A 16022-nucleotide genomic window follows, 5' to 3' on the forward strand; every position below is an offset into this window, starting at 1 on the left:
TCATGGGAATTCCTCTTTTTACATTTAAATGATTGAATTCCAAATGTCATGGGAATTCCTCTTTTATCATAAAATAAATTTATCTAAAATTCATCTTTTCTTTAATAAAATATCCATTATTTTAATTTTACCAAGAATTCCACTTTTACCATTTAAATGATTGAATTCCAAATATCATGGAAATTCCTCTTTTATCATTTAAATTTTCTCATGCATATATTAAATTTATCTGAAATTCCTCTTCAAATTTAAATAAAAATATCCATTAATTCAAATATGCCAAGAATTCCACTTTTACTATTTAAATGATTGAATTCCAAATGTCATGGGAATTCCTCTTTTATAATTTAAATATTCTCATGCATAAAATAAATTTATCTAAAATTCTTCTTTAAATAAAATATTCATAATTTTAATATACCAAAATTTCTCTTTTTCCATTTAATTACATGGATCTCCATTATCATGGGAATTTCTCTTTTTGCATAAAAATAGAAATGCCAAAAATTTCTCATTTCTCTAATTAATTATTTATGCATAAATACTAAAAATTAGTTTTCCATGAATGTAATGAAAATTTTTCTTTTAGCATAGGATGACTAATCCTAGAATATGGTGGGAAGTTCTCTTTTCACATTATGTACAAAAATGAATTATGTATTAATTTCTAAAAAGTTTACCATAGCTCCGTTGCTATTACTGATAATTTTTAATATTTTTGAAAAGAATAAGACTTAGTAATATAATTATGATAGAATACCTATCATTAGATCTAAATCTAATTTATGGAATTAAATCATAATTTTATTAGTATAAAAGCATAAAAAGCAATTTTCTTAACCTCTAGCTTCACAAGCCTAGGGTTTGATTTTTGAATTGAGAATTTATCAATGTGAAGCATCATTTGAATAGAGAATTGGTCATAGGAATGACCATTCTTTTGGGGAGAGAGAGATATACATAAAAAACATTAAGCATAAAGATAAACTTTTCTTAATTATTCATTACAACTCTTGAGAAAAGCTTGATTTGCATTATAAAAACTTAATTAGAAACTTCTCAAGCTTGAGAGGGGTTGAGAAGTGAAAACATTGAGAATAGTAGAGAAAAACCATGAAATTACATCTTACCTCTTGATTTTGCCTGCTTGCTTCTTTAACATAGAAGGAAGCCCCCAACCAATCAATTGGTTTAGTATGTTGAGAAGAAAGCCCCAAGGATTGTTGAAGAGAGAGAGAGATGCTCCACTCTCTCCAAAAGTAGAGGATTTATAGGGATAATAGAAAATATGCTTATTTTAATGTAATACTGGCATGGTCTAGTTCTTCACAGGTGAGAATACAAAAGAATGAGGGTCGATTTATAAGTGAGGGAGGCCCCTAACTGAGTCCAACTAAGTTCTAGAATTTTTGAGCTTCAGTTTGGCTGAATTTGGACAAGATTTGAACCAGTTTAGCTCCCGTTTTGATCCAGGTTGATCCAGAAGAGAGAAGAGATAAAAATATCACAATTGTTTTTTAAAAAAACTCATCCACATGTGTGAAATAGGCGCCTACCTTAAAAGTCTCCCCCCTCCTTACCAAGGTGTCAAAAATGTATCATTATTCCAAAATATCTCATTTTTTTGGTAATATCTCATAGTTTTTAACTAATAAACCTTGTACTCAATCAACTCTTCATCTTATTTTTCATTTACTCATTTTTGGGTATTTTCTTTTATTCTTTGGATTTATCTCATCCAAACACTTGGATTAATCTTATTGGCCCATAGGAACCTTAATTGGACCATAATCCAAAATTTTCAGAAAATCTTGACCCTTAGGCTAAGGTCTTTTAAATCATTTTTAATTGATTCCTAATGCACTTTGGAGAATTTATTTTGATTTTGTGTTTCAGGGGAAACCATTTGAGATACTAGGAGGATTTTTATATCCAAAGATATCTCAATTTTGGATTACCTCTCTCTAGACATTTTCTCTCTCTAGACCAAAACAGGGTAAAACAAGATCTTTCTTTTATTTCAGAGAGGAGAATAATTACAAGAACAGAAGGGGAGATTCTTACACCTTTACACCTCCAAAGCTGGAGGGAGGAATCTTACACGTGGACTGATATGTGTGACCCTATCTTGGACCCAGATTATTTACATCGGAACTATCAAGGGTAGCTAAGTATTCCTCCTTTTCAAACCCACTCATCATGATATTTTTATGCACCATTAGGGAAGTGATCTTTGTGGACCTATTCTATGTACGGTTTTATCCCCTTGCCCCATATTTTAGGTGTGAGCATCGCATGTTATACACGTCGTTCTACTTATGCTAGCATTGTAGAACTTATTTTAGGCGCTATGGGACAGAGCTCTTGAAGTCCATGGTGGTAGGAGAGAATCCACAATGGCATGATGACGTGAGTGTACTTTACCCAATGGGAGGACCCTATCAAGTAAGGAATATATAGGAAGAGCTTGTAGAGCAGCGGAGGAGGACAAGAGCTTACGCACTTACACCATCATTCTATGAAATAATGTTGTCGACTCCTTATCCATTCTGGAGCATGGTGGGTCATTTCCTTCATAGCTTAGCTAGTGGTAGCTACTTAGCTCACTTACCTATAGTACCCATGCCATATCATAGTGAGGATATACTCAAATCGTTGCCTCGTACACTAGAGGAGGCATATATATTAGAATTAAACCATGAGGATGATGAGCTTAGTGACACCACTGAGTCCGCGACCCAACATATGAGTTATGGCTATCTGATGACCTATTGCGATGATTTTTAAAAAAAATTAAAAGGTTCACCAGAAGAAACCATGGAAGTTCTCAACACTACAAGTACAATTCTATAAGACCGACTTCCCAACCATACAACTAACCATATGTATTCTAAACCCATCCTCAAATGTTGCTATTGTTTTCAATTTCAATCTTTTTTTATAAATTTTTCATTCAATGTTTGTTTGAGTGCTTGCGTGTATCCTTCTGTGTGAATGGTCAATATTTCTTCTTGTTATTACATGGATAACCATTAAAGATTTGGTCCTAGTTCAATCTTTACTTAGATCGACCTTGAATTATTCCAAAGGACTATGCTAGGTACTCCATGTTCCTTATTATGTCCTCTTTAGTTAGAGTAGAGTCTTCTAGGTGAATTATAAAAGCAAAAGTAGTTTTTTTAAAGAAAATAAAAGAAAAATAAAGGCCCAAGAAGATAATCATCGCCATGTGAGATCCTAGTAGGAATTTTGGCTCTTAGTGATAGAGCCTTGGGACCGTAGCCTTGATCTTCATGGGATGGGAGCTTGTTGCTAAAAATGTTTTAATAAACGGATTTAAAAAACCATCATTGTTGAGGTACTTAACGGTTCTTAGATACTCTTGTATGAGGTCTCTGGGCCATTGCTTGGATCTCTACAAGGTGGTGCCCCACTCTTATATTTTTATCTTAGAATTAAAAGTTATAATTTCTTATTTAACCAAAAAAAAAAGAAGAAGAAGAAGAAGAAGAAGGTAAAAGTTTGTAATAAATCACTTAACAGTTTTATTTATGAGGCTAGATAATAGCTAGACATGGTTTCACAAAAGTGCTAGTAGTGTGTAGAGATTAGTAGGGTGATAACCCAAGGCATATTATTTTGCTCAGTTTTGGTTTAGGTAGATTTTGGACCAACCTTAATATTACCCTCGTCTTAACTAGGAAAATTTAACCAATCACAACAAAAATTTGATCAGTCATCACTCATAATAAAAATTTCCTCACTGCTTGATCAAGTGTTTGCATTATGCTTAAAATTTGATTATTTTCCACTGGCACACCTTACTGGTTATATCATGTTGCCTTATAGAGCCTACAAGACAATCAACATTTCCAACTCCAACACACATCTAGCATATAACATCGACACATCTTCATTGAAAATTTTCAAAAACGAAATCTGCATCAGGAAGGAGATATGTTAACCCTTGCCAAAGACCTCTATAACGTCGATGTCGTCCACCTTATCATCTTCAACAATTTTGTCCGAAGTCGTTGAAAATGCTAAATTTCATTCGAATGTACTTATAGTGTATTATTTTACGTGTGTAATCATTGCTTGTCTATTAAAGGCATACCACGGGATCTTAGGTGGAGAGTACTATTTGTGGATTAGATGTTTGCACAAGCTAGAGTAACTGAATGAGCCCTAGGACCTAATTTTTACCCTAGAAGCCACACATAAGAGGAAAGATGTAACTCTCACCACTCATTCTTTTATGCTAATTTAATAGAGTGCTCTTCTTCTCTATCAACTATCTTATGATATTGCTTGCTTGTGTGCATGTTTGAGCTCTTATATGTGTGCTTGCTTGCTTATATGTGAGGAGGGTCGAGCTTCCATTGGACTGCGGCAATGTGGCGGAGTGAAACTTCGAGTGTGCGGCTACATAGCAACAACGCTATCCTACGAGAGTCCTAGAAAACCGGCTTTCACGAGGTGAGTGACACACCATGATTTTGCATTGTGAGCTAGGCCATGGTAAACTGGTTTCTCGGTTGAGTTGTTTGTGCTCCTGAGTGTGTTTGGGCAAAGCCCCACGACATTAGATTGTTCCCTGCGGTCTTTCCATGGCACCAGGGCTTCCTAAAGCAATGTTAAATTTTAGCTTAGAAAAATACACTAAAAATTGAGTTTTTCAAGAACTTACAGGGAGATAGAACATTATAAAAATTTGGACTAAAAAAGGACCCTCTAAGAAGAGCCATATTGTCACTTTTAAAAAAAAAAAGGGGAGCATGGTAACCTTATGTATCTTACATCAAAACCCTCGCATGTGATATATTGCACCACCCCGCGAAGACCATAATAATAACACTATCATTCACCATATCAATAAAATCTTAATATTCATGCCCTAAACAAAGTGGAAAGTACTAATAATGGTGCCCTTGAAAAGCATACCAGAGCATGTGTCTAATAATCATAATATCACATGGGGTAATTATACAAAGCTCAAATAGTACAAGAAAGGGAAGATCTCACTCTTTTTTCAAAGCTCTATATGTACATGTGAAAAAAGAAATGATTTAGTACATTTACAAGTGATCTTTTCATTAATGAGCACATGTGTTATAACTAGATCTTGTAAAGAAAATATATGTACATGTGAAAAAAGAAATGATTTAGTACATTTACAAGTGATCTTTTCATTAATGAGCACATGTGTTATAACTAGATCTTGTAAAGAAAATATAGTATATAACTAGATTTACAAGTGATCTTTTCATTAATGAGCACATGTGTTATAACTAGATCTTGTAAAGAAAGTATAGTATATATATGTATATGTGTTATAACTAGATCTTGTAAAGAAAGTATAGTATATATATGTATATGTGTTATAACTAGATCTTGTAAAGAAAGTACAGTATATACATGTACATGTGTTATGACTAGATCTTTTAAAGAAATACAATATATATATGCACTCACACCCAATTGTTAAGAACAAATGTCTCGAGAAAAGAATCCATAGATTTGCATGCTATCAATAGTGGCCATCAACCATCATTTATAGAATGCCAATTGCTTTCACATGTCCATTCTCCATCACTTTAGTCTAAAAAGTTTTGTTGACTTTCGATCGTGTGTGTAAATTAGAAAGGTTAAACCTTTTACAAGAGACTTTTGCATAAACTTGCCTCTAGAAAGGTGATGCGTTTAGGTTTTGAGAACCATCAAAGATAGTCAGTAAAATAATTATTTAACATTAAAAAACTCTTTAAACATACTAAAGTGGTGAAATACAATGTGCATAGTGCACGTTGCATACTAAATTAGTGAAATGCAATGTGCATAGTGCACCCATAGATTTGCATGCTCTCAATAGTGGCCACCCAGAGATTTGGATGCTCTTAATAGTGGTGACCACCCATCATTTATAGAATGCTAATTGCTTTCACATGTCCATTCTTCATCACTTTAGTCTATATTTTTTTCTTGACTTTCGATCATGTGTAGATTAGAAAGGTTAAACCTTTTACAAGAGACTCTTACATAAACTTGCCTCTAGAAAGGTGATGCACTTAGGTTTTAATATTTTGATTGAGAACCATCAAAGATTGTAAATAAAATAAATATTTAATAGCATAAAATTCTTTAAACATACTAAAGTGGTGGTGAAATGCAACGTGGATAGTGCCCTAAATAGTGTTATGAAGGGTGTGTATAGTGCCCTAAAGACAACAAACCCCACAACATGACAAGTAGTATATTATAGTCCCCTAAATAGTGTTATGAAAGTGTGCATAATGTCTTAAAGACAACGTACCTCAAAACTTGGCAAGTAGTATAGCAAGAAAACATGTACTTGGATCGATAACACACAGTGTAGGGCATCATACAATGCAAGTCACCACATGTGCTAGGTACCAAAGGCTGCCACTAACCACCTAAGGAGATATAGTATAAGAAACTACATAATGCATGTAAACATAGATTCTCAATAGGTCATCACAAGTGGTGAACCACCTAAGGAGATAGTACAAGAACTACATATTGCACGTAAACATAACTTTTCAATTGGAATCTAGGCATGTGAATACTTTTCTCACACACCGAATATATAATGCACTTGAACACAACTTTTCAATCTAGGCATGTGAATACTTTTGTCAATACATATATCCACCTTTAGGAATCAACTGCAATTTGTTCTCTTTGCTAGTGTGACAACACAACAAAACATGTTAAGCCTAGTCAAAACATATATCCACCTTTAGGAATCAACTGCAATTTGTTCTCTTTACTAGTGTGACAACACAACAAAACATGTTAAGCCTAGTCACCAACTATCTTATGTGTGAAAGCCCGACCTTATTGAGCATGTGTCCTATGATTAGTCTTGTAACACAATAGGTGTTTAGGAATAAAATAGATATTATGCTATAATCTCACTTCAGTAGTAGTGTCCTATGTACTATGTTCCTTTCACAAGGCTTTAGCATCTCTTCAAGTCAAAAGCACTTTGTGCTTCTGTATTTCATAGTGGCCTCTTAGGTCAAAAGCATTTTGCGCTTCTGTATTTTTGCATGGTGGGATCGTGCAGGCTCATGTATTGTCTTCTTTAATAGCAAATTGGTTTGTATAGTGTGGATTGTGCATGAGGCTTGTGAACCTAACTTTAACTACCCTACTTGTCCAACTTATTGATGACCTCAAGGTCCAACATATAAATGCTTGATGCAAAATATGATGTTTGACAAACACTTGTCACTAGGTCCTATTGGAATATAAAATATCTATTTAACCGAAAGTCATGACGGGCATGCTAATCAACCTAGAGATGTCTACTTGATGCAAAATATGATGTTTGATGACACAACTTATCACTAAGTCCCATTGGAATTAAAATATCTATTCAATCGTTGATGGGAATGTCGCTAGGTCCTATTGGAATATAAAATATCTATTCAATTTGCAAGTCACAATGGGCATGCCAATGGGCATGCCAATCAACCTAGAGATGTCTGCTAAAATTAAGAGCTTATGATCAAGATAGTAGGAGACCCCTCTTGCATAGTAAGGGTTGCAAACGTACAAGAAAATGTGCATCCGTTATGGATGGAAGTCTTGCATAGTCATATGTAAGGGGGTGCTAACACACAAGAAAATGTGCATCAGCTCTGTGGATGGAACTCTTTTAGCCATTTTGACACACACATAGCTTAATCCAATTTGCCTAGGTGGGCACATAAAGTTACGGCCAACCGCGCAACCTACTTCTAAGAAGGCAATATATATCATGTGGGATACTACCTATAATTGCCCTCCAACTGCCACCTCTACAACTTGTAGTAGATCCTTCAATGGGGGCGACCCACTTAAACAATAGCAATTTTGCTTATTCAAGTGATTGTGTCGCAAAATCGCAATTTCTTCACTTTGCATGTAATATGACTCTTAAAGTTAGATATTTGAACTTATCACAAACATTGCTGCATGGTTTGGAATTCGCTAACCTAACATATTGAATTATGATGTAACTAGATGAAATTCTAAGCTTTTCTATTCAATCCAAACTAAATAGGAATTTCTAGACTGTTTTTTAAAAAGTATGAATTATGATGTACCTAGTTGAAATTCTAAGCTTTTCTATTCAATTCAAACTAAATAGGAATTTAGAGAGTGTTTTTAAAAAAGTATGGTTTTATGAAAAATAACTATAATTTTTCTTGTGGACATTGACCATGCACACATGAATGCATATGGATCCATAATCTTTTGTGGGAGGGTGAAATATTTCCATCAGCTCACAAAAAGCACCCCCGTCGCGCAACTCGATGGTATCAAACCCGGGTCCTCTCAATGGGACCCGGCAGCTCTACCAACTCGCTTACATGCCCATGGGCATGGATGGATCCATAATCTTAATGCGACGCGCACTCAAAAGTTGAAACTTAGGTTTTTAAGTGTGTGGTTGACAATTACTTAAATAGCCTTTTTCAAATCAATGGGGAGGACTATGAACGTTAGGTAAATTTTCAAAGTGCAAGGTTATGTGTTTTCAAGTGAAAATGGTGTATTGGAACACACACACACACACATGCATGGCCGATGAAATGGAGGTCACGTGACAAATCAGGCCTTTTATTGTTTCTTTCGTGAAAACACCTTCGCGTAAATCTGCAGGAACTCCTTACAATGGCTTTGGCAAACGGGCAACAACGAATAAACGTGAGTGAAATTTCTGGAGAGTGTGGTAAAGGGCCACCAAGCATGACATCTAAATGCTTCAACTGAGCGAGTATCAGTGCCATGCAAGGTGGTGTGCAGAGGAAAGTAGAGGCATATTTGGTGGCCCTCTACAGGAATTCAGACTTGTTATGTGGAGATAGGATACGCAAGTATTCCGGATTCGCGTGCCCACGGGAAGGTGCTCTTAGAGGGAGGGGGTTGATCTAGGGTTAATCTTAGAATAAAGAAAATACGATGGTCAATGTGTATATATTCCCATTATGAACGACCGTCCCACCTTGAAAACGTGATGGAAAAAAAATAGCCGACAAGGAAAAGAAAAAAAAAGGCACCTGAAGAAACCATAGAGCACGACACACACACACACACACACACACTTTTTTTTTTTTTTGTGGAATTACACACACACACACACATGCTTCTTCCGCCATCGCTAGCACCTGCCCCCTTCACCTTGCCTCGTTATAGGCTAGAAATTGCGACATCATAACCTCCATTGCTCTTCAACAGAAGCTTTGCGAGCATCAGCCATGGCGAACCTCATCAGTTTGTAGCGCTCTCTGCGTACAGGTAAGAAACTGTGCTCCAAACGCTCTGTGAGTTTCTGTCCCTCAGAATAAGGGATTGATGACGCGCCTTTGGGAAGATGACCGGGCCTTCCTGGAGGCATTTATGGGTGAAGAACAGCACGCAGAGGCCAACGCCATGGCTGAAGAAGAGGATAGTCTGCAGCAGAAGCTTCAATCTGTTGCAGAAAATGGCATCCAGAGCTGGACTTATGCCATTTTTTGGCAGCTTGCGCGCTCCGGCAAAGGAGATCAAGTTCTGTGCTGGGGAGATGGCTACTTCAACCCTAACAACTCTAACCCTAATCCTAACCCTGGATTTTTCTCACACAGCACAAAACAGTTCGTATCCACCGAAACAGACCAGCAACGGAGAAGAAAAGTCTTGCGGGAACTTCAGGCGTTGGTGGAAGGGCAAGATTTGGCCGAGCTTGATGCTACACTTGATGCAGATGTAACAGACACAGAGTGGTTTTATCTTGTCTCCATGATGAACACTTTTCCTGTTGGCATTGGAACTCCCGGCATAGCTTATGCTACATCTCAATACATATGGGTTGCAGGCCCTCATCAATCTCAGAGCCTCCATTGCCCCCGAGCCCAGCTTGCCCAACAGTTTGGCATCCACACCATTGTCTGTCTTCCCACCATAGCCGGTGTTTTGGAGCTTGGATCCACTGATTTGATCCCCGAAACCCTAGCTTTTCTGCACAGAGTCAAGAACATGTTTCCAGACTGTATATGGAATGATGCCTTGCTTCCATATCCGGATGCTTCCTGCCATGGAATCTCTTCTGCAATGTCTGGCAATTTGCCCACTTCATCAGGCTTTTTGGGGCATGTGTCAAGTCCCATCCATGGCCTGGCATCGAGCCATATCGCCAGTAGTGATACGGCTCACAACAAAGCAAAAGAGTCTTTGCAGAGGGAGGCTTCAAAGGATTTTTCTTGCTCTGATGCAATGTTTGCAAAACATGAAGGGGAGAAGCTATCCAGGGGCATGGTGAAGCTCTCACATTCCGGAAGCTCACTCCTGAGTCGAAGAAGCGAGATTGAAGACACCGCTATTTTTCCAGAATTCAAGCGTGGGCAGCCAGAATTGCAAACCTCTAATCATGCAGCAAGTAGCTGGGAGGCTCAAATCTACAGACAGTACATTGCAGACTATATGCCCAATGCCACCAAAGCTAATATCTTCCAAAGTCCCGTTGGTAAGCCAGCAGCAGAGGGACTTGCTCACTGCAACAGTGTGAAAAGCTCAGACTCAACGCTAAATTTTGTCCAAGGGTCCACCTTTCAGGCCTGCAATAGTCATAAACAGGATTCCAAGCTATCAAGCACCATGGAGTATACGCATGTTTCAAATGCCCCAGAAATGCAGATCCACAAGAATAGCCAGAGTGTGGGTCCTAAAACATTAGGCTTTATTCAGCCTCTGCTCAGTGCCGATGATGCTAGGATGCATGACATAAAGGGTAGAGAAGAGAAGCTCAATGCGGTTTCTCTCACAACGAAAGGAGCCATATATATCGATGTGGAGTCAGAAGATGCAGGCATGGAAGCCAGCCTTAAGGAAGCACAAGGCAATGAGATGGCTGAAAAAAAGCCCAAGAAAAGGGGCAGAAAGCCTGCAAATGGCAGAGAAGAGCCCTTGAACCATGTGGAAGCTGAGCGTCAAAGAAGAGAAAGGCTTAACCAGCATTTTTATGCCTTAAGGGCAGTGGTACCGAACGTGTCGAAGATGGATAAAGCTTCATTGCTGGCAGATGCTGTATCCTATATCCAAGAGCTGAAATGTAAGATGCATGGTTTGGAGTCAGAAAAGAAGTTGTTACTTGCTCAAGTAGAGACATTAAGCAAGAAGGAAAGCATGGATTTAGCTGCTAAGTCACCAGAGCTTCTTCATTCTGGCCACACAGGGTTTTCTTCTATGAGGAGTGCAATGAGGGAGCAGAGCAGCTGCTCTACTATTAATGCCGACGGCAGCAATGAAGTTGCTTGCCCGAAATGTAGATTGGCAGTACATGTGCAGTTTCTTGTGGGCCGGGAAGCCCTCATCAGGGTCCAAGGTCCAATTCAAAACCACTCTATTGCCAAGACCATGATGATTTTACAAGACTTGCAACTGCAAGTGGACCATGCAAATATCTCCACATTTCATCATATGATCCATCAAACTGTACTTATTAAGATGAAGAGTCCTTATCTTTTCACAGAAAACCAACTTGTAGCTGCAATTACCAGAGGAGTTACCTGTACTTGTTGAAGCAAAGCTCTCCATTTGTTATCATTTTTAAAGGGTTGGCTTCATGTCAACTTCAGTCACAGAGCATTGTCAGTATAAACTATGAAGAAAGTATGCTAACTACACTTACACTTAGCATTGCCCTTGTAAACTATGATTAAAGTTTGCAGTGGACTTTAGTCACACTGACATTGTCAATTCAAACTATGAACCAAGTCTGCAGGTCATAGTAATGTATCTTTATATTTAATTAAAGCTTAGATCTGCAAATGGGGAAAATGGACTTTTTCATGGCCCTTTTGATTTGAATACCTGATATAAAATTTTCATCATTGTTAAGCTACTGAGTGGTTGTTATAGTGATATATGGCTTGAACTTTTGACATGCCGAGAATTTCAATGCCCTCTCTTCCAAGGGTGAGCATGATCCAATGGATCAACATGACCTACTTCTACAGATTTGTAAATAAATGAAGATTCATGGAAAGTCCAAAGGTTTCATGTATCTTATTCTTGTAGTTTGGATTGCCTTTGTTACCATGCATACCTTCACATGTTGAGAACGAAGATCATCTTTTCAACTTTGTTCTCCTCATAAGATCATCTCATGAAGTAGATGCATATCACAAGAAAAAAAGCATGATTAGCATTGTAATTAGATCATTAATAAACACCATAAGAATGAAAAAATCATAGTATTGATTAGTATGGTCCTTGAAATAAGATTCACACACACTCACATATTGGTATTGCCTCTTATTTTTGCCAAAGTGGCCTTTTTTGACAACATTCCTCCATGCTACATGTTATTGAAGGTGAAAATCAAATCCATAACCACCATAGGAGGAGAGAGCTCGTTTGATTCTCCGTCCCAGACTGCAAAGGTGCTGTGGATTATGTGGTTTCATGTGTAATCTTCCATGGCCATTTCATCAGTGTGTCTATTGGCCTGTGTGCTGGAGTCAGTCGATAACCTTGGCAAGTGATTGATTTTTTTTCTCATATCATTTTATTAATTTACATTTTTTACTGTTTTTCTTGCTCAACTTGCCTTCTAGTAATCAGTAGCAAAGCATTACAATAACGGATTTGGTTAGCTGGTGTACTAAGACTTGTTAGTGACGGATGAAAAGAGGTGAAGAGGTGGTTCAAAGGAGCACATAACTACCATCAGTTTGTACTCTTGTTCCTCACTTAGTAACATTGAAACAATGGATGAGTGAGCCGATGTACCCCATGAGTTGATTGATTCCATTTATTCCCACTTGCACATTCACACATATATGCTCTTGTGACCGATATTGTTGGAGTGGAGAGACGAAGGTAGCAACCCACACACACATGCAGCAAGTAAGAAGAGACAGAGAGAAGCACAACAGTCAAAGTAGATCGATGAGAATGAGTAAAGTACAACTGAAGTAACATGATAAGGTCACTTACACACACTCATAAGAGTTTGTACGCACGCTCGGGGGAAAAAAACGAGGAAAAGTGCCTCTACATCCACACATCACTACCATATAAATTGCCATAAATCTCTCATGTAGTAATGATATGAACATGTACAAGGATTATGTGGATGATCAATCTCTAAATGGAAATAAGCCAGAAGCTTTGAACTTCTCTCGTAAGAGAGCCACCGTGAACATATTTGCCACATTGTTGTGCATAGAGACATAAGGTAGGCTAATCTCTCGCCCAATAAGAGACATAAGCTAGGCTAATCTCTCATGTAATAAGAGACATAAGCTAGGCTAATCTCTCGAGCAGTAAGAGACATAAGAGGCGAATCTTGGCCTTTAACCATGCAATGTGTCATCTCTATAAGAGATCTATTTGTTCTCTCAGTCACACCATTTTGCTGAGGTGTATAAGGCACTGTGCATTAACGTTTTATGCCTCTTTCAGTCATATTTACATGAAACTCCTTTGATATATACCCCCTCAATCTGTATAAAGGGTGCTAAATTTATATGTAGACAAAGTGTCTAAAGATTGTAAGAACCTTTGACTTTGCCTTAAGTGGATACACCCAGGTGTGCATGGAGTAGTCATCAATAAAAGTCATAAAGTAGAGATATCCCTCGATCGATGATGTCCTTATGGGACCATAAGCTGTAATTTTTGAATAGCCCTAATACTGATCTATCTTTCAAGAATGATGCCCATTGCATCTTATCCAAAATACACCCCTCATATACATGTTTGACGGGGACCTCAAGCTTTGGCAACTCTGATACCATCTCTTACTCTTTAAGGTACAACAAACTACCAAAATTCAAGTGACCAAAGTGGGCATGCCATAGCTCCGCGTCACTCATAGCACGTGCAATAGTAACTGAACAAGCATTATGTGCTAATCTCTCATGCCTGTCCAACTTATAAAGCCCATGGCTTAGAGTACCAAATACCACAGTGATGTCTCCATCACTCCAGTTTCATGAACTTTACACATGTCATCATCAACAAATGTGACCACTAGGCCTACCCTAGCAATTCTAGAGATTGACAAATAAGTTCTTTTTAATGTCTGGCATAACGAAGACTTTTAAAAGAGTGATTTCGTCATCATTCACTAGTGAGAACACCTTTACCATCTCCTTTTACTGGATATAAGAAGTTATTTGCACATATGACTATTTCTCCTTGAGGAGCAGACTCAAGTGAGTAAAATAAATCACACTGAGAAGTAATGTGCTTGCTAGCACTACTATCAAAGTACCAGACATACTGATTTATCATTGTCATGCATACATTATGGATATAAGGATCATAACTACAATATCATAACTACAATGCACAATGAATGCCCAATCATCCTGATTGAGGAGCACACTCAAGTGAGTAAAATAAATCACACGGAGAAGTAGTGCTTTCTAGCACTACTATCAAAGTACCAGACATGCTGTCTATCACTGGCATACATACATCTAGATAGAAGAATCATAACTGCATTGCACAATGAATGCCCAATCATCCTGTGCATTGTTTATTGACTCCTCCTTTTTAACACTTAGTGCTAATGCATCAGGAACAATCATGCATCATCCCACCACAACCTTGCATGGCTCTTTCTTCTTCTCCTTCTCTAGCTTTTTTCTACATTCATTGATATAATGGCCTGTCTTTTGATAGTAGTTGCATTTACCTTTCTTTTTAGGCTAATCGCCCCTCTTCTTGGCATCCTTTCTAGAAGACTGGGCTGATTTTGCCTTTATCATTTTGATTGGCAACAAATGCCCGATCTCTCACACACACTTGTTCAGATTACCAAGATTGCTCTACTTATAAGAGCAATCTTGGTAAATGCCTAATCTCCCACACACATACTAGTTTAGTTTTACCGAGATTGCTCTTCTTACAAGAGTACATGTAACCAACTCATCAAAAGTAAGGGCATTGGGGTTACCCTTCATCATGAGAGTCGAAGTGTAGATACAAAACCTTGGTATGAATCCGATAGAGCTATAAGCACAGTAAATACTAAAGAACTATCCGGATAGAGCTCATCAATACATGCCAGTTGCTCCCTAAGATAGAGCTGTGAGCACAGTAAATACCAAAGAACTATCCGAATAGAGCTCATCAATACATGCCAGTTGCTCCCTAAGATCTTTACTCCTTGTGAAGAACTCATCTATTAAATCTTCCTCATTCATATTCTTAGACTCTAACTGCTTACACAAGTAGGTCACTCGTGCCTCATTACGCACCGATAAAGTACAAACAAGCACTTTACCAAGAAAAGTGCAGCAAGCACATTGCCTCGTTACGCACCTAGTAAAGTGGAGCAAGCACATCCCAATAGAACTATCCGAATAGAGCTCATCAATACATTCCAGTTGCTCCCTAAGATCTTTCAATACATGCCAGTTGCTCCCTAAGATCTTTACTCCTTGTGAAGAACTCATCTATTAAATCTTCCTCATTCATATTCTTAGACTCTAACTGCTTACACAAGTAGGCCACTCGTGCCTCGTTACGCACCGATAAAGTACAAACAAGCACTTTACCAGGAAAAGTGCAGCAAGCACATTGCCTCGTTACGCACCTGGTAAAGTGGAGCAAGCACATCCCAAGCATGTTTTGTAGTTTTACATGAGCAAATATGAAGAATAATGCTCCTTTTCACTGAAAGTGTCACTAATGCATGTGCATGTGTATCCCTGCCATCCCACCTAGCTTGCTCTATTATGGGAGGTGTAGAGGCAGATACCATAGTTACGTCAGAACTTGTATCACCATCCAAAGTACATATACTATGATGTTGTGATGGTGAGACAGGGCATGCCTCAATGCCAATAACAACATTCCAAAGCCCTTTGGCAAGACCAATACATAGTGCATCATATAAAATCAACAAGTAGTCCTATCAAGTTTATCCTTAGCAGAAAGCATCCCAAATACATCATTGCTCCTCTACGATTATGTTTGCAAATAACTAATCTCTGACACAAAATGCAAATATCCCA

At 37.9% G+C, this 16022-nt stretch overlaps 1 protein-coding gene across 1 annotated transcript; it reads left to right on the forward strand.

Moving 5' to 3' along the window:
- Window positions 1–9128: 9128 nt before the first annotated feature.
- Window positions 9129–11889, forward strand: LOC147614221 (transcription factor MYC2-like). Its single transcript, XM_086780767.1, has one exon. The coding sequence runs from the start codon at window positions 9367–9369 to the stop codon at window positions 11569–11571; it is 2205 nt and encodes a 734-aa protein (XP_086636893.1). The 5' UTR covers window positions 9129–9366; the 3' UTR covers window positions 11572–11889.
- The last annotated feature ends 4133 nt before the right edge of the window (window positions 11890–16022 follow it).

Source organism: Cibotium barometz, chromosome 42, assembly GCF_041138505.1.
Source record: "Cibotium barometz isolate CiBa-2024 chromosome 42, ASM4113850v1, whole genome shotgun sequence".
NCBI classification, from domain to species: domain Eukaryota; kingdom Viridiplantae; phylum Streptophyta; class Polypodiopsida; order Cyatheales; family Cibotiaceae; genus Cibotium; species Cibotium barometz.

What these genes read in the sequence shown, in the direction of transcription:
- LOC147614221 (XM_086780767.1), top strand. Translation starts at nt 9,367, where the DNA reads ATGACGCGCCTTTGGGAAGATGACCGGGCCTTCCTGGAGGCATTTATG.